We start from the raw sequence: 20304 nt of genomic DNA on the forward strand, positions 1-20304 counted from the left end.
CCCCCCTCTAGCTACGGGCCTGGAGTTACCGCGAAAGTCCAGTGAATAGTGGTCGAGCCTTGTCAAATCTTCATCTCTGTCTCTTTGCAAAGAGGTGGAAAGGGGAAGAAGAACCTCGCATTTCTCGAGTCAGTTTGACGTTTCTGCGGTGAGCAGACGACATAATTCCGCTCTTCCAGCGGTGGAACGGAAGTCCAGCTGTACATACTACTGTTGCCAACTTAGTTTTTTGGAGCAAGATTTGTCCAAAGCATGAATCGCACCAAGTACTTATCTTTTCGTCTATTACCTAACTGGTCTCCGTTCTAGTTCAATCCAGCCTTGGCTTTGCAGTCTAGCTCTAGTTGCTTCAGAGAAATAGTATCCCGTTTTAGGCGGGATTTAGCTCTTTTCTGCCAATCCAATGTGACAACACTGGCCTGTGTCCGGCAGGCCTGACCGGTAACTGGACCCCTAAACAGGCATGTGAATAACCCCACAGCACACTTTCCCCAAACTCTTTCCCTGTTCTTCCCTTGCATTGGTGCCCTTTCCTCTTGTTACCTCTTCAGGGTAGCGGAACGGCCCCCTCTTCGCTTTTGTCGGCTGCAGAAAAAATGTCCTCTGTCGTTTAACATATTTAACAATGTTGTTGTTTTATTGAAAGGACTTTATAATTCTTTTACATTTTGCTGTTACCTGAGGTAACACCGGTTACATGCACGCCACGCCTCTGCTCTCCCCATACTTGTCCTTCTCTATCTATCTATCTATCTCTCTCTCCCTGTATCTGTGTATGTATGTATAAATATATATGTGTATGTGTGTGTGTGTGTGTGTGTGTGTGTGTGTGTGTGTAGTATATGAACGTGTATGTTGTTTTGGTAAAACTGCATTAGAATACACTCTTTTCCAACGGGAACCAAGTCGGATCTTGGGGGGGGGGGGGATAATGACATATAATTTTGGGCTAATTCTGAAAAGTTCCCCAAACAGTAGAAAATTTTCATAAAGTGTGTGAATTAGTTCCCATCAAACATTCCAGGTGGCAGCACAAATACAAAAGTGTGTAAACCGAGCTCATTGTGAAGTTATAACATGCACCAATAGATGGGCAGAAACCTGTGTGTATTCCAAAGTTGCAAATTCAACGACGTTGTGCATACGCATGTATGGGCGAAGGTACGTACATGCAAGTTGGCAGCCCACGTACATGCTGCGTCTTGTCTTTTAATCACATGCAATAAATTCCGGTTGGTCGTTTCATAATAAGGCAGCAGGTGACCACCGAGCCCTGTCGCTGGGCATTGAATGCCCATCCATTAGCATGCTCTAATCAACACAAATTTGGTTTGCAAGTGGTCCTTGTGAGTAATATCCGGGAAACAATTTGCTCTGATTCTCTTGACGGAGATCAATTCATCGCAGAAATTAATGTGTTCTGCAGAAAAGCGGAAGAGCTGTGTTCCGTTCTTCCTTTTGGCTTCTAGGAACTCAAGGCGAAATATCCCATTTCATGGTGTGAGACCATCAATTTCCGGTGCCATCCAAGTACCGTAGAACAATAATGACGGTTTTGAAAGTATTAACCTAGTAAATTTTAGGATTCTATCTCGAAAAATTGTCAAGGACGAACAACGACGACTGACAGGATCGCAAACAACAACGCCGCAATGGCAGTGCCAATTTCCAAGGACGATGTGACTTCCTTCGTCGGACGTCAGTTTGTATACCCAAATATACTGTAGACAAATGAAGCACAGGCGAAGAAAAACGCACAACCACTGATCGGTCGCACGGCAGCTGCTTAACTGGACGCGACGAACGTCTCGACGCTACTGTCAACTCAACCTCTTTCACAGCGAGCGAAGCTCTGCTCGTCTTACCTACCTGCGAGACTTACCATGGCTGTTACGCGCTCTTATTCACGCATGAGGGTTGACCTTAGCTTTATGTAAGACGCTATTCATCTGCGTAATATATATATATATATATGTTCATATAACTGCGTGTTATTTCACTCTTCACTATAGATAGCCTTTCAGTAACACACACACACAGAGAGCTGCAAATTATGGTAATGGTAGCCTGCCTCTGACTTCCAAATACCTTATCTTCTAATTTCACCTCGGCTAAAACTCAGACGGCTAAATGGGATACTCTGACCCCTCTCAGGTACGGGCTTGGTGATTAAAGCATTGAGAACTTAAGGGAGGTGTTGGTGAATCATGAAATAAATGAACGACTTCTCTCAAATTTTAAGATTGGCAACTGCATCTTCTGGGAGGTTACTTTGACCTTTCTTTTCATTAGCTTTTATCCAGGAGATGGTTTATTTCCAATACATACGAAAGCTTATATTACACTCAGTTACAATTTACAATCCATGAATATCCTTAAATTTAAAAGAAATACAGAATCCCCTGTTCGTTAATATTAGATTATTCGATGAATCCAGAATTCTAATTTGCTGCATGTCTCCATGGGAAAAATCAAAATATGTATATATGCAGGGAATAGTTACGTGTGTATGTGCGTCGCTAGGAGGAAGCCGTACCAGGGAAGAGAACCCTGTCGTTTTTGCAACCGTAGACGAAGCTTACGGCCTACTCAGTAACCTTAAATGCGACTGTGCAAGGAGAATTCACTAAAGCCAGAAGCTACATCAAACAGATGATGACAACAGCCCCGTAAATACATGGCGCGCAATCACTACCACCAAATGTACCACTAACATTTTTGTTATTACTACTGGAACCGAACCAGGATACTCGCCCTGAGTAAACCAAAGATACGTTTTATATGTCTTATGATTTCACGCTGCAATGCAAGATTAATTGAAATTAATTTGTTCCCTCTTGAATACTGGTTACCATCGGGTGGCATATCTCAGATACCCCCTACCATCACCATGTCATGTATACAGAGAAATCAAACCTATTGAATGTCGTTACTTAAACTCTCCAAAATACAGACTCCAGACGAACTTGTGTCAGGACTAAGCCTATACTAATGGCAAATGTCCCCTCGACACCCTATCGTTCTCACATTTTCTATGTGTGGAGACGTATTTTCCCAAAGACGAACAAATACAACATCCAGTGTCCCTGATGTTCCCTTGTGTTTCTTTAGAACGCCAATCAACACGATTCTACCCGAGAAATTCGCACAAAAGTTTACAATGAAACTTGCATGCACATGTGACAACAAATTCAAAATGATACTGCCCACTTAAAAGCTGTTGGCTCCAAAATGATAGTGAGGCTGCTTGACTTGTTAAATACTCCCATTTCAAATTTCCCGCATAAGACTGTCCATCAGATATCTTTCCTGAGCTATAAATTTGACACCAGACCCCAACTGAACTGACGTTTGAAAATAAAAAAAAATAGTATTCAAATGATAATTATATTCAAAAATTTATTTTAAACTTTCCAAAGATCCATACGTTATTAAATCCTTCAAATTAAATATAATATTATCTTTAATATTTACATTTTGTACAAAGCGTAGTTGCTTTCACTGATCAAAGAGTGATGATCGCTCCGATGATCTCAACAGGCTTCATCTTTGAGCAATCATACTCAACCATATGCATCCCATGCCATTTTCTTCTGACATGAGTGCGATGCCAGATCATTCTAACCCTGTACCAAAGAGACAAAACCAAGAGAAGACAAATACTCAAAATTTCCCCCAAAACTTTTGTGCTGGTACTTTTCCGAGGAGACCCTTTTGTTCTTCTCTTCCTAATATGGCTTGGATGGAGAGATACTCTTCCTCCAGCAACAGTTCGACTTACTACCAAAGTTTTCTTGGGAAGTGAGTCAGTAGGTGACTTCATTTTAACTCTGATGCGCCTCCCATATCTGACTGAATAACCAGTGCCTAATTTCATGAAAGAAACGACACATGCCATACTGGCAATTCTTTTGGGCATAAGAACACGCATAGGACCACACCTAATGCAACTTCTGGTTTCGATTACTGAATTCCTCACAACAGTCTGCAATGGATAACCAACTACTGGTATGACTACGTTGTGTACTGAATGATTTTGAACTATGGACACTTCAGGTAAGTCAATACTATTTTCCCCAACTGACACTACAGACAGGGTAGATTTGTTCTGAGATGATACTGCATTTGAGTGTAGGCAATGAGAAACCACCTTACTTTCCGAACACCCTGTATCAGCTTGCACCGTGTAGACACGCTTACACAACGAAGATGAACCCGAAGAACCACTTTGTTTAGAACCAACACCCAATAAAGAAAATTGCAAGCTCGGTTTTGGGAAAGATGCATCTTTTGTGCAAAAGCCGACAGGGAAAGACTCGTCTCTGTTAGCCGACACCCCAAAAGACCACTCCTCGCTTATCAAATATTTTCCTTTATTACCCTTGTGGTGTTCTTGCTCTAACGTTCTGTTTCGGTTCATTTCGCTGGTACTCTGTGCATAACTTTCTGACCAGGAAGTCAGAGTGCCTGTGCAGTGGTCATGTTCGACCGAATGTGAAGTACACATGCAATTGGTGACCGCAGAAGAAGTTACCATACCATTCATCAGTTCAACTTTACTCCCTGACAAATCAAACTCCTTCGTCAAAGACTCATGCCTTTTTTCTACCAACTCAGCCCTGTATTGTGATACTGAAAACGTGAGATCGTGCAGACCCTCATTTGTTTTAACTACATCTTGCCGCAAGTCTAAGATACATTTGCTGGTATCACTAAGATCTGACTGAAGTTTCCCCACCACCTTACTTGTATGAGCTGCAAGTTCTGTTTTGAGCAACTGATTGCTTTCACTGAGTTCTGATTTGAGCAACTGATTGCTTTCATTGAGTTCTGATTTGAGCAACTGATTGCTTTCATTGAGTTCTGATTTGAGTTCTGATTTGAGTGACTGATTGCTGTCTCTGAGTTCTGATTTGAGCAACTGATTGCTTTCATTGAGTTCTGATTTGAGTGACTCAGTGCATTCCTTGTACCTTTCCTGACTTTGTTTAATAAAGGCGAACAAGGAATCTAATGTGACCGGTTCCTGCTCTGTTGCCATTATTAATATTAGCTTTAACAACAGCAATTAACCAACTAAAGATTAACCTACTTGAAACCCAACAAAAATTCAATAACGCAGCCCCTCTGCACTTGAGTCCTCGTAATCTTGCGACGAGCTAAATGGCATTCGTTCAATTTATTAATTTAGATCAGACAACTACGACTCAATAACTGAGTCTCAACGATCCTGAAACGTTGAATATGTCATTAGTTCGAATTATTTGTTTTGATAAACTTTGCCTGGTAACGCTGGTGACGCGTGCAGATCGCTGGAGATTAAAATTTTATACCTTCAGATTTTCAAATAGGATTTCAAATAATTTACAACTAACAATAACCCCTTTCCATAGCAACAGCATTAACCCGATTTACACATGCGAAATTCCCCCCTTCTGAAAGAGAAGAATTAATCATTTAAACATTTTCACAAACACTAAATACAAATGGAAGAAAATGTTTTAGCACGTAAATATGAACACCAGAAACAGTAAACTTATTTATTGTATTCAATTTAACACATATTTCCTGCGTACGTAAGCATCAACAATCTGTCCTTATTAATTAAGAGACGTAAAATAAAACTGTCGAAACGTGAACGAAAATTACCCATCAAAGTCATATAGCATGCACCTTTAATGCCATATAAGGAATTACAAAGTCCTAATTGGTTCCTATTTTGACATAGATCCAATCTGGGAACATGCTCCTCGTTTGTTTGATTAGTGCTATGTGTTTCTTGCACGAAAATAAATCGTTTTACGAGTGCACAGAGCCCTTTTCAAACATGGCGTCTATGGCCATTTTGTAAATAACGCATGGTCTGTGACGTGTACTAGTACCGTTTCCCGTAAAATTCAACACACGCGAGATAGCTATCTCATAAACAACTTTGCTTAAACGTTGTAAACACGATCTTCGAGAATTTTCTTCCTATCGAAGTCACTTAAGATAATAAATTTCCTCACCTGGTGTGTCGGGAACGACGAATCCAGCACGCCCGAGTCCACTCTTACCTCTCTCTTCCTGAGAGCTCCATTCCTTTCCAACACCTATTTTTGCGATGTGCTTTCACTTCTTGCTATTATCTGCCGTTTTGTCCTAACTGCAGATGTAAAATTCCTCCCTAAAGCACGGAAACAATTCTGATTTCCTCCACTGTAGTGACATTACTCTGTTCACTCCATGTTTTTTTCTTCCGGAAGTCCTTCTCCACCACTGCACACCCCTATCGATCACTGTTAGTCATTTTTGCAGAGCACATTTGTCTTTACCAAACAACAATTTTACATGATTTAAATACCACACGTTAACAGATATGTATAAGCGTTAAAGAACCTATTGTAATGCTTATTAAGATAAACTTTTTGCTGTTAATTAACCAATGGCATCTAGACCAAAACGCTGTAAATTTTATTCTTTTGCGCCATAACTGCGAATTGCCCATGCGTGCAGTGACCGACACATCAAAATGTCCTTGTGCATAAGGAAACCGCGAGAAAATCGGATCTCAAACAAAGGAATTTACAATTCAAATGCGCACAACGGTCAGAGCCATCTAGCGATTCTTCGCGTAAGTATTAAAGCAACAAAGTTTTCATATTGCATAGGCATTCCACCTATCGTGAATTCTCTGCACTAGACGAGTTCATCGTCTTAGGACGTGAGATGGGCTACTTTACCCCAGCAACACACACACGAAACTCAAGTTTCCAGAATACCTTATGACAGTTCGTCATAACAGATACGATCAAATGATGTGTGTGGTTGCCAGCATCCAGGCGGCAAAACGGTCTTTTTTGAACGGCTGTAGCGTCGAATCGACGCACCAACGAGAAAAATGTTACTGAGAAAAGTTGTTTGTTTTGATGTCCTCTATACGTTTCCGTGGTCCGTGGGCGCCATTAAAATGACACCCTGTATATTAGCCGTGGTTCAATATCAAGATTTACGTACCTTTGCACAAATAGAGATATTAGAATGGGTGTTCTTTGTGAGTGTCCCAAGATCAATTTCAACATCACTCATCCTCATCGTCGCGATTAGCCAAAATCGGAAGAAATGCGACGTTAATAACAAAAATCAAATCAAACTATGTTTACTTTCCATTCCAGCCACAGCATAGAGAAGTGACAACATTGATACGTCTGCACTCGCAAAGAAAGAAAAGGCCGTGTACCGGTTTTGAAAATTAACAGACAGACTGTTAAATTTTAACGGCAGAATACTGTAAATATTACGGTAGCTTATAACAGTGTAGCGAGCTCGAAATGTTGCAAGTTTCCTTTAGCTATCGTTGATAAAATGAAAACAAAAACAAGTTGAAGACAACGGTGACAAGACTCAACCGCTTTGCAGTACTGTTGTGCCACGGAGTATTTATTTTAATGTAACCTGATATGAACCATAGAGGCTAAAATTACAGATACATATATTCAAAAGGTTCTCATTTTATGCTATAGTCAGGCATGTATATGTATAATTGAAGTTGTAACTTATTTATTGTAATATTTTTAAATAAATAAACAGAAACGGGAGAAGACACTATTCATTCCTTTCAAATGCATTGCTCCACTCTTCGCTTCCCCATGCACCTTTTTTAAATGCTCTGTTCTGATCAGTTTTTATGACTTGTACTTTTCCTTTTACTTGCTTTCCCTTTTATGCTAATCTATTTTCCATCGAAACATTAAAAGAAATAAGGTCGATCTCTTATAATAAGTGCACTTTCGCTGAATGCCTACATCTTAATTTAGGATAAAGAACAAGGTTTTGTTCAATCAAGCGTCACTCCTCCATATTACTCTGTTTAACCGTAAAATACTAACAGTAGATGTTATGAACTACAAGAATGAACTTGTGAATTCTGTGATTAGAACTGCATTGATCCAACTTTAGCTATAGAACGTTTCTTTACAGATCGCGATAGCTACAGCCATGAAGTCGTGTAGAAGCTGTTAAATCTCAAATGCTGTACTTTTAGTAGGTAAATATTTCCTTCATTCAATTTTTCGACTCATATCTTTCTCATGAGTTAATAAATAAAATACGCTCGTTAAAATATAGCAATTGGACAAGAAATGACAAGTGTTAAACGTTTGCTTACCTTGTCGTCGTTGTATTTTCATTGGCTCACACCGCCTTTTAGCGATTTCTAGCCAACGGTGCTGAGCTCTGGCACTATATATGTTCCATGTGCGTCATCCAGCTACCGTAAAAAATTAGCATGACCGTTTTTAAAGTATTAAATGCAATTATATACTTAATTAATTTTAATTATTCATTTTTCTAAGGGGATGTAAGGAGTGCCCATTTCTTAAGGCACCCAAACGTTAACCTCACTGCAATGTTGCAGGCTAATGAGGTACTGGCGTCTGGACTTAGAGTCAGTGTAATCATCTGTAGGGCTGTGGGTTGTCCTGTGTTTTGTCTTTACATGTGTCAAAACTGTAGGGAGGGGGACAAGTATAGTTTACCTTCTCTTGGTAGACAAGTCTTTGTATTAAGACACCCTAGTGCAGGGACAAAAGTTGGGGGACCGCCCCTCCATGTCCCCTCCCCTAATTACCGCCATTGATAAGAAGATTTAGTCCTCAGAGACGAGTGTTGATTTTAGTTATGGTAAGGAGCTTGGCCTCGTACAATGTGTAGGTCGTAAATAGCCTAATTGCTGACGAACCCGAAATTATCATTTCAATCAATCAATTCAGTCAGCCAGTTTTCTAAAATATATTTATGGTTCACTTAACTACAATGTATTATCAATATCTATCTTTATGTAGGATAAAATAATAAAATGTTAATAAAAAATGGTTGCGTCCGTTTTTTTTTTTGTTTTTTTTTAATTGACAGGCAGACTTCAAAATATTAACGGTACGTTAACTTCTAACAGTATATCCGAGCATAATGATTAAAACAAGCTTAAACTGAATTTTAAGAAATTTGAGGAAAACGGAGGATGACCCCTCAACTCCCCCCTAAGGCACATCTCTGGCTGAACAGACTTTTCTTATTGTTATTATTTTTGCTTTATTCTGAACTACACACGTGTAGTATGATTGCAAATCTATTTTCGTTAAACCATTCTGAAATACTTACTCCAGCAGATTTCATAAGATTTTCCTCGAATACTGTGCATGCGACTCATGTCTAAATATTTGTCTGAAGTTGTGGTGGAATGAAATATAGCTTTATATGTCAGCGCTTTTTTTATCAACAGCCAGTGCTATAACCACGGTCCTCTGTCATTTATTACGTTCACCTGTTGTCTCTCTCAACGAGTGTTTCACCCATAAAAAGTCGTAATGACTTTGCACGAGTTATTGGAGAGTACAGGAACGACAGAATACACGCGTAGAAACTCTTCAGTTGCTATGCACTGCATATTTAAGAGACAATTGTCATATGAGTCACACAATGCAATGTAAACATTTTTTTTGTTTACCTGGAACGCATTTAAATATACCCATTCGCATCTAAGCTAAACTCCGTGAAGTTTTGTTACATAAAATCTAGATAAATACTGTCTGCAAATAATATTGGACGTACGTACGAAGAAAAGTAAGGACCGTAGCTACATATTTCTGCGCCTATACCCTGTCCCAGCTAACTGTGGAGCAGGGTCGCGCATAGCGGAAGAGAAGGAGGGAAATCGAGTGGTGAAAGCGCAGCGTTGCCAACCTTACGTCCTGACCGTACATGTACGGATGTACGGTCCAGACCTTAGTCCGTACGCTAAATGCACGGCTTGTCAAAATTCCCCACTTGCTGTTTTATCCCTAATATTTCCCCAACAAATTCTAAAACCAAGCGAACGGACCTGGGGACAAAAATACGGTCCGTTTGTCCTGTGGGTACTATATTATCGTTTTCAAAAGTTTGCAACGCTGCAGAGTGTGGGAGAGAAAGTGGGTAACTCCAGTCGTCCATTACGCAATACCGTTTCTCTCACTGTTCATTGGTGGAGCTGTCTCGCGTCACTAGTTGCGCAGAGACTTGTTCTCGTTTGCCTGGTCTACAGTTAGCTGGTACAGGGTTTAGGTTGAGATAAATATTATTTCCCTACACTCTGTCTCGGGAATCTGTGGAGCAGGGTACCGCATAACGGTAGAGAAGAGAAGAAAGCGAGTGCGCGAAGCAAAGCAGTTCGCGCTGCTGCAAACGGCTGGTCGAGCGAAGCAGAGTAGAACATTGCCGTAGCCAGATTTTTTTTGGAGGAGGGTTCAGACTATTGATAAAATTTGAATGGTAGAAATAATAACATTAACAATTATTATCATGGTTATGACTGATATTATACACTAATAACTACTATAATAAAAACAAATGTCATTCCAAATTATTTATTATTATTATTATTATTATTATTATTGTATCCTTGGGGTACAGTTGCGCTTAATTTTTTTTTACATTTTATGCAGTTAGTGTACTCACTCTGGTTTGTTATTAACATACATCGTTCAATATTGAATGATTGAATTGATCTTCTAAGCCCATTTTATGCACAGATAGGCTAATCCGGACTGGACCTACAGTTTAAAGTGGGATCCGAACAACTGTGCTTTGTGTCTCACCGAGTATCGAACCCGGGAACCCTTGATTACAAGGCGAAGACGTTACCACTACGCCATCGGGAAGGCCTCACACATCGTTCAAGGCGAAATAAAAAGTGCCTACTATGCGTCTTTCATTTTCTGAGAGAGATAGAATGTGTGTGTTTGTGTGTGTGTGTGTGCGTAGGTGTATGCAGGTTAGTGAGTATCCTAGATTGCATGTCGCGGAGAGAAAATAGTAAATCGGATTACTTCGACGTAACGATCTCTCGTAAGTAGACTAAACGTGAATATAACGTGAACTTACTTTTTGATGACTCTCTTGCAAAACTGGATACTTTCGCCCCTCTTTTGGCTTGTCGCTACGTTTACATTCTTTGTACGGATGCTGGAACGATTTTGAGAATTATTTTTTTTATTGGTAAGATAAAGTTTTTTTAATTGAGACAAATAACGCTTCTTAATTATTGGTGCAAGTATTTATTTGTGCAAATCAAAGTACCGGTATAGTATTTTATGACAAATAAGATTTCGAGTTAACTTAATAGTTTATTTAATTATTTAACAGTTAATTGAATAAGAATATAAAATTAAATTTTATTATTATTTTTGAACAATTTGATTTCTGACATTAATGAACTATGAGCTTTTAATTTTTTAACTTTTACTTTAGGAAATTTCAATCAATGTTAGTTAGTTGTAAAAGTTTGTTTATTCGTACAGAGCTTTAATTAAAAGTAAATTATAAACATTATTATGTGTTATGAAAGTAACATATTGACACTCTGTTAAAATAGTCCTGTGGGTTTAATAAATACTTCGTTGCTGCATATAGCATTCCGGATAGAATCAACATTGTCATATTAACCATTAGACCAGTAGGTAGCAAGCCTACAATGTATTAATTCTGGGTTCCTAATCATTGCTAATGGTGCTATATAATAATTCAACATGAACCAAATACATGGGTAGGCACGTTATTTATTTATTTTCTATTAATTCACAAATATTCTCTAATATGTGCAGTAATTGCCGATTCATAAAGAAACTCGTTCATTTCTTGCAACGGAAGTGAGAGAGTTGGTGTTCCTAGAACCGATCCTAGGGAGGGGTAACTCGTCCGAGGCACTAAGTTTCAGGGAGGCTTTGCTTTGCGTCCAATTAATAATAATTATTTGTTTATGGTTTATTGTAGAGAGTGAGTCAAAAGTCCTTGACCACCCCTTGTAAAATGAAACAGCGTAGATTGCAGCAAGTGGTCATGGTAGTAATATGTTAGGCCTAGGGGAAACTTTTTGGTGCATGTCATGACAACGTCCGCCATCTTCGTGACCGCCATCTTGGATCCAACTTTATTTCTTTAAATGGGAAGGGGGCATGTGGGGTATGGTTTTGGGCTAGAATTTCACTAGGAATTCAGTGGTTACGAGCTATTACGAGTTTATAGGACGCTGGTGCTTCCAATTAAGCAACTAATCTGATTTTCCTTGACTTCATGGATTACTGAAATCATATTCTAAACAGAGTAGTATCATTATGATTGAGAATGTTATTGGATATGATTAAAAATTGCCGATACATAAAATAATAGTTTGACGTTGAACCCACCCAACGTTTTAGTTAAATATAATGAACGTCGTACCAGTGGCGCATCAGAAATAAAAATAAACAGATATTTAGAAATTTTAGTCTCTCATAATTCTTGGTTTTGACCTTTAAGTTGTCCTGCTTATTGCTCTTAGGTAATAAGTAGGGACGTAAAGTTTCCGTTTTATTTCCCCCTAAATTTCGATGTTATTTTATTTACAGCAATTCGGTGTTATTTTTCGCGGTTTAGGGCAAAATTGGTGTTATAAATTTCAAATCGTTGTTATTTTTACATGCATTTTTACTGTCCCTTCTATGCTTAAGATTTTCACATTGCTTTGGTTCTGGAAAATTTAAAAAAAAATAATTTTTATAACAAAAAATATAAATTTAAGGCTTACCTTTGTGAGAAATGACCAAATTTCTTTCATTTGGAAAACTATTTCATCTCATCAGCCAGTAAATATGAAATGTTTATTGAATTATAATACCCAAATGTTTTAAAACAGTCATACGTACATATTACATTTCCCTAACAATGCCAAGAAAATCCCTCTGCAACCTCAAAATACCGTTTACACACACAAACACACGCCCCCTAACAGCCTTCCTGCTGCAACACAATAGGTGCTTCTCCCTGAAAATTTTCACGTTCCTAGGAAACTTTCCTTCAGGAGGGTAAAGATCCCCCACTGAATTCTATTTCAGGACGAGGTCAAAGCATTGTCAGCCATTTCTGAAAAATGACATAATTCGCGATTCCGAAACAGCAAAAACTTTCCTCAACCTATATCCAAATATATTTTAAACACTTTATTTTGCTTTCCTAAACATTTCGGTGTTATAGTTAAAACGAAAGCTTCACGTCCCTAGATGAAATATAAAAATTAATTGTAATAATGTTTGTTGTGATTATATAGAAACAAAAATCTGATTTTTTCAGAACTCGTAAAAATTCTGTTTATAGGGCAGTCCTGGTCGTTACTGTTTAATTCATGCACATTTCATCAAGAAGATAGAAACTGGAATATATTTTCTTAACTTGGAAATAATTTCCAAAGTTATTTGTCAATATGGCAGTCATTAATTGCATTTCAAATCGAAAATTGTAAGCAATGCTCAAATTTCTCACTAATTTAGACTGTATTTGCATAATTTCTTGCAAGGCTTATTGTTTTTTCGTTATAAATTTGTAGCATTATGGGAACGTTACTTATTTGTATGTGTAGAGGCAGGAGGGGGTGGACGAATACGAATGCTACATACAGCTTCTGGTGCCAGTGAGTCTTAACCTTCAAATACTATCCTTGGGGAAAACTTCCCATAATATATTTATCTTTGGTATTGTAAAATGACACACCATATAACATATTCTCCCAGTGCTTTACCGTTAGCGATGATGATGAAAAGATTTTTTAATTACATTCTTCTGTGCACACTTTGTTGGTGTGAATTTGCCTAACTGTAGTATTGTAAGAGTTAATCAGGGGTTCAGTATCAACATTTGTTTTCAACCAGAGATTTTTTCTTCAAGTGATTTTAGAGGACTAAATGTACTCGGTTTAGTTCTCAAGCAATGAGTGTAGTCCAGTTTTCGGATAATTTCTTATAAAAGTCAGCGAGTTCTTACTTCGCTGAAAAATATAACTCATACAACTTATATCTTATGTGTACTGAAAAATGACCGTTTTTTACTACATTAAAATTCTAAACTCACAGGTTTACATGTGAAAACATAGAGGTTAGCAAGTTAGAAAAAAATATTTTACTATTTTACGTAGAGAACATATTTTTTTCCATTATTGCTGAGATAAGGAGCTGTGTAATGTCCAGAATGATTGTTGGGAATTACAATTATGCACTTATGGTTTAGATGTCCTAATATATACTCAAAAGTTTAGATAAAATATATACTTTTCTCAGAAATATATTTTGGGCATCCCCGATGGCGCAGCGGTAGTGTCGCCGCCTTGTACTCAAGGGGTCCCGGGTTCGATAGCCGATGGGGGCACATAGTGGTTTGGATCCAACTTTAAATTGTAGGTACAGTCCCTACTAGCCTTACTGTGCATAAAGTGGACTTAAACCAACTCAACAACAACCAACTCAGAAATGTATTTAAAATAATTAAGGTTTGGTTACATCTAGGTTTTCGCTCAATGTGACTTAAAAAAGTAACTACTAATTCAGTTACTAGTTGTTTGAAAAAGTAACTGACATACATTCATGCTTTTCAAAACTTAATTCGTTACCATTACTCGAAAATATAACTTTTCCTAACTACAAGGACTAATCTGGTCGTCAGGCTGACATATAAAGAAATTTTACTGAAAATTCAAATAATTACTTTCTACATGACAAACAGAAAATTTGTAATTTCATCGGCTTTGTCTGAACCTCGCATACCTTGGATGTAACTGCAATGCTGTGCGCAATCTCTCCTGATGCGCAATCTTACCCGACTTTACATTATATACACTCGCATAGTGATTTGTTCGATCAGTTTCCTATCAGCTTTACGGTTACAAATTTGGTGTATTATTCAGTTTACTTCAATGCTAAGACGCATTATGTTGTTGTTTTGTATTTGTAACACATGTGACATGTGACAGATTTAGGGGGTTATTTTCGTAAACAATCCACGCCTACTCGTAAATTGTTCCGCTTTCATACAGCTGAATGGATGTAGAAAATGTCCTTGTGATTGGATTCGCCAAATATGGCACGCCGAAATATTAGTGGCCACTCCTTTACAAGGTCAGTTTTTTTTTAACGGTTTAGATCTAATAAAAAAAATATTTTATCCACCTGGAAGAAGAGACCAAGACAACATCCTGTTTGACAAGTCCATTCTTTCTACGAGTAACACATGTTATTTAAAGATATTTCATATGCTTTTACGTATCTTCATCCATAAACACGTTACCAAGCAACAAAAAATGTACAAGATACAAAAATATCAATAGATTTATAAGATAAGATTTTTGCCAATCGACGGAAACTTTAATACTGCTTTTATTGTAAAATGACATAAAATGGAAGCTTCTTCCAGGGGTCCCGGGTTCGAATCCCGGCCTGGGCATGAATGTTTGTGAGTGTCCATTCATCAAATTCATCATGTCATCACTCATCCCCATCTTCGCAAATTAGCCAAAAGCAAAAAGCGAAGTAAAATAAAGCAAATCAAACAATCAATCAATCGAAGCTTCTTCAACAACTATTGGTCCAGCCATGATAAGTTTATTTTAGGTTTTCTTTCATTAATCTCATTTCATATTTGGTACTTATTAATTATAAGTCATTTGTTTTAGTTTAAAGGCGGTTACGAAGTTGTAATGTACTTTTCAACGTATTGTACTTGAACCATAGAAACATTTTATAAGTAAATATTTATCTTCTCTCTGGTTGTTTTTATCCATTTATTTAACGTCACATATTTGTGTCGAGAGGTTAACTGTGGAGATGAAGAAAAGAGAACGGAAATACAAGTGTGAGCTGCCGTGGTCCTATGTTTCAAGGCGACAGTACAATCCTATGTGGGGATTGTGCTGTGTTCTGTCCATGTGTGTTTGTGATTATCCTTTCATCAATTCCATCCTATCATCACTCATCGTCGCGATTGGCCAAAAGTGCCAGAAAATCCACGTAAAAGAATCAAATCCGAGCGCCCAACGATTCCTCCCCGTAACGTCGCGCCTTGTAATCAAGGGGTTCGATACCGCATGGAGGCACATAGTTGTTCGGATCAGGGTGCGAAATCCTGGGGGAACGGGGGGGGATTTCCCCCACCAACAATCTTGGCCTCAAAATCCCCCCACCAAACATTTCCGGGTGGGAGTTCTTGTTATAACAAACAAAAGATAAGCAATTACCTTTAATTTCAAATATACTTTACTAAGAATAATATCGAAAACACACATAAATTTGGGTAGTTGTGACTGTGAGTATTGAATGCTTTCTCTCTGAATAGATAATTAACAAATCTACATCAATACGTACAATAAAAGTAAAACAAGAATGAATAAAATAACAACTATGAAATCTGATTTATTTATATTAACATAAACCCAAACTAAACAAAAACTTACACAAAATAAAACCACTTCAACTATTTCATAATTTATTAACATCTTTAACCAGTTAGGAAAGGAATTAGTTAGCTGCTATACAATATCTCATATGTATAAAAGCAACAAATTAATTTCCTTTATGTAATTAATAATAATAATATATTTTTAATTGAGTAATTTATTTTTACTTTCAATAACATTACAAATATGCATATCGTATAAGACACATATGTTTGTGTGCCGAACCCTGTGGCCGAATGGTTAGCACATCGCGCTGCGACGCCAAGGGTCCCGGGTTCGAATCCCGCTCGGGCTTGGTTGTTTGTGAATGTCCATTCATCAATTTCATCACTCATCCCCATCTTCGCAAATTAGCCAAGAGGCACAAAACGCGAAGTAAAATAAACTAAATCAAACATATGTTTGTGGGGGAGGGGGTGTTTGAAGATTAACAACTTTCTCACCCCACCAGTTTTCAATGATTTCGCACCGTGGTTCGGATGCTACTTTATACTGTAGGTCTAGTCCCGATTAGCCTATCTGCGCATAAAGTGAACTTAAAATATCGAACTCATTTCCTCTCCATTTCCGAAGACACCAAAATTTCAACCTCCTTTCCACGCAGTACACCTTGGACTGCATTTTGCAGACTACGAGGTTCTGGCGACTGACTCACAGTCACTATAATCACATATGTGGCTCATGTGTAGCCCCTATATGTTTGTTCCTTCTTCCATATCATCTTATTACCATTCATCATTAACTTCGCAATCACCCAAAAGTGGCAGAAAAGAGAAGTAAAAAAAAAAAAAAATCATTTTCCCTCCGATGCTTCTACTTATAGATGTTAATGAAATAACCAGTCAGATGCAGATGACGCCCCACCTAGTGGTTGCATGACCTTGTAGTTGGTATGGGGGCTTGCGTACTCTGATGATCCACTAGGCTATATCAGCGGTAGCATAGCTACTGGTAGGCTCTCCCATGCTGGGCAGGCTAGTGGTAAAGAGTCAGACTAAGAAGCAACCTACTGGTCAACGGCTCCAATGGCGGAAGAAGATGGATGGCCATCTCAACGGCGAAGGAGGCGGAAGAACCAGGAATCAGGAGGAGTAACACCTCTTTTTAAAAAACCTTGGGCCAGCTGGCACCGGCTGGTAGTGCCTTGTAAGGGCCCCTTGCCAGGGTTACGGTGAAGACCTCAACGGCAACTATGGCGGAGAAGGTGACCTTTGGAACGGCATAGCTGGCGGAAGAGGCACTCATTCTCATTGAGTATAAATATGAGAAAAAGCCACTGTCTTGTGGAGGAGGGATCCTAAAAGACTAGGGGAAAATACCCCGACAGAAAATTAGCCTGCTTGGAGGCTCAGGTGGCAGCCCCATCACCAAGATCGGGTGCTGTGGGCCAATAACCCGCACACTTTAAACCACACTATTAAAGAAACATCAACAAGAGGAAGCCGAACTGATTCTAAGACGACGACATTTGGCCTGAAAAGGACAACGAGAATTGGATTATGGAATGTTAGAACCCTGCGGGAGAGTGGAAAACTACGGCAGGCAGTGGCCTGCATGAAGAGCTATTGTCTGAGCATCCTAGGTATAAGTGAAGTCAGATGGCCAGAGTTTGGAGAGGTAAATACCCATGAAGGAGTTACATTCATATATTCTGGAAGACCTGAGGGTGAAGGTGTGAGCCGTGATGGTGTGGGTATATTGATGGACAAGGAAGCAAAAAGGAGCCTTATTCAATGGTATCCAGTGTCTGCGAGGATAATTGTGGCACATTTCAAAACCAATATCAGAAACATCGTTATGATTCAGTGTTATGCACCCACAGAAGTAGCAGAGCCTGTAGAGAAACAAGAGTTTTATAGGCAGCTCAATGAAACAATAAAGAAGCAAAAAAGGAAGGATATCATAATAATTGGAGGAGATTTAAACGCAAAGCTTGGGCATGACAACGAAGGCCTTGAGCATGTGATGGGTAAACATGGTTTAGGAGAGCGAAATGAGAATGGACAACTTTTTGTGGACTTTTGTGCTAGCCATGAATTAGTTATTGGTGGTACTATATTTCCTCACAAGAAATGCCATAAGGTAACGTGGGTATCACCAGACCATAGAACAGAAAACCAGATAGACCACGTGGCAATTGGACGGAGGTGGCGACGTTCGCTACAGGATGTAAGAAACAAGAGAGGTGCAGACATTGGGAGTGATCATCATTTGGTAGTGGCTAACTTTAAAATGAAAATTCAAGCTCAGAAGAAGAGAATGGAACAGACAAGGAAGCGGTATGATGTTAGTAAATTGAAGGATAAGAATCTCCAGGAAACCTTCAGGATTGAACTGAGAAATCGGTTCCAAGTATTGACCGATGAAAGTGAGCAGAATGAAACAATTGAAAGAGAATGGACAAAAATTCGATCTGCCTTCACAGAAGTAAGTGAAAAGGTTCTGGGCTTCAAGGATAGGAGGAAAAAAGATTGGATGTCTCTGCAAACCTGGGAAAGGATTAATGAGCGAAAAGTAATTAAGGAGGCAATGAACTCAAGCAGGACAAGGGCAAGGAAGGCAGAATTGCAAACAAAGTATACAGAGAAGGATCGAGAAGTAAAGAGTAGTGTTCGTAGGGATCAAAGAAATTGGGTAGACAATCTGTCTCAGCAGGCGGAGGAAGCAGCAAAAAAGAGGAATCTTAAATAACTATACAACATCACAAAAGTTCTGTCAAGGAAACAGATGCAGAGAAATCGACCAGTGAGAAGTAAAGATGGTACCCTCCTTACGAATACCGAGGACCAACTGAATTTGTTGGAAGGAGCACTTCTCTGCAACCCTTAATCGCTCTGTGGATGCTCAGATAGACCAGGGGGAAGAGGAAGATGATAAATGATGGTGATGTTGGCCCCAGTGTAAGAATTAGGACGGATGTTCCAACAGTAGGAGAGATTAAACAGGCTCTGAGAGAGGTACGTAATTGTAAAGCAGCTGGTGTCGACAACATACCACCGGAAGTGCTGAAAAGTGATATAAACACCACAGCAAATATGTTGCAGCCCTTATTTGAGAAGATATGGATAGAGGGAGTGATGCCTAAGGACTGGAGGAGTGGCCTGTTGGTGAAGCTACCGAAAAAAGGGGATACATCAAAGTGTGACAACTGGAGAGGTATAGCACTTCTGTCCATTCCGAGTAAGATCTTCACTAGAGTTATCCTAAACAGAATTAAAGAGCATGTTAACTCGAGACTCAGAAGAGAACAGGCAGGGTTTCGACCAAATCGCTCCTGTGTTGATCAAATTAACACCTTGCGGATAATTTTGGAACAATGTATAGAATGGTCATCTCGTCTCTATACAGTTTTCGTTGACTTCGAGAAAGCATTTGACTCGGTCAACAGAAATGCAATGTGGAAGGAAGTGAAACGATATGGAGTGCCCACAAAAATTCTTGATCTTATCCGAGAAACTTATCGTGATTATACATGTAGAGTTATACATGAAGGCCGTGTATCTGAACCAATAGGTGTGCAGTCTGGAGTGAGGCAAGGTTGTATATTATCACCTACAATGTTCCTGATCGTGATCGATGCAGTGATGCGAAATGTAATAGGAGGGAAAAGACGTGGTATCCAATGGGGATTGAATAACAGACTAGAAGACCTTGATTTTGCAGACGATTTGTGCTTCTTATCTGAAGCACATGGTGATATGCAAACAAAACTAGTAGATCTGACAGAAAGTGCATAAAAAGCAGGACTTGTGATTAACTCCAAGAAGACCAAGGCACTGAGGATTAATTCCACAAAAACAGACCCGTTTAATATTGGTGAAGAGATTATTGAAAATGTGGATAGCTTTACTTACTTGGGTAGTGTGGTGGCAAAAGACGGAGGGGAGGCACAGGATGTTTCTCAACGAATCCAAAAAGCAAATGGCACCTTTGTGAGGCTCTATCCAGTATGGAAAAACAAGAAGATATCTATGAAGACCAAACTTCGTATTTTTCGAAGTAATGTTAAGTCTGTACTGTTGTATGGGTCTGAG

At 38.9% G+C, this 20304-nt stretch overlaps 1 protein-coding gene across 5 annotated transcripts in view; it reads right to left on the reverse strand.

Moving 5' to 3' along the window:
• Window positions 1-20304, reverse strand: part of ZnT77C (Zinc transporter 77C) — a 326998-nt gene that overhangs the window by 67433 nt on the left and 239261 nt on the right. For 4 of the 5 annotated variants that reach the window (XM_083129657.1, XM_083129658.1, XM_083129655.1 and 1 more), the window contains one exon: window positions 10900-10980. The exons of the other annotated variant lie outside the window; for it this stretch is intronic. In XM_083129657.1, coding sequence (XP_082985783.1) covers window positions 10900-10980 — 81 coding nt within the window. The remainder of the gene's footprint in view (window positions 1-10899; window positions 10981-20304) is intronic. 5 annotated transcript variants of the gene reach the window in all.

The sequence above is a fragment of the Lepisma saccharinum genome, chromosome 10 (genome assembly GCF_977018435.1).
Source record: "Lepisma saccharinum chromosome 10, izLepSacc3.1, whole genome shotgun sequence".
Classification (NCBI taxonomy): Eukaryota; Metazoa; Arthropoda; class Insecta; order Zygentoma; family Lepismatidae; genus Lepisma; species Lepisma saccharinum.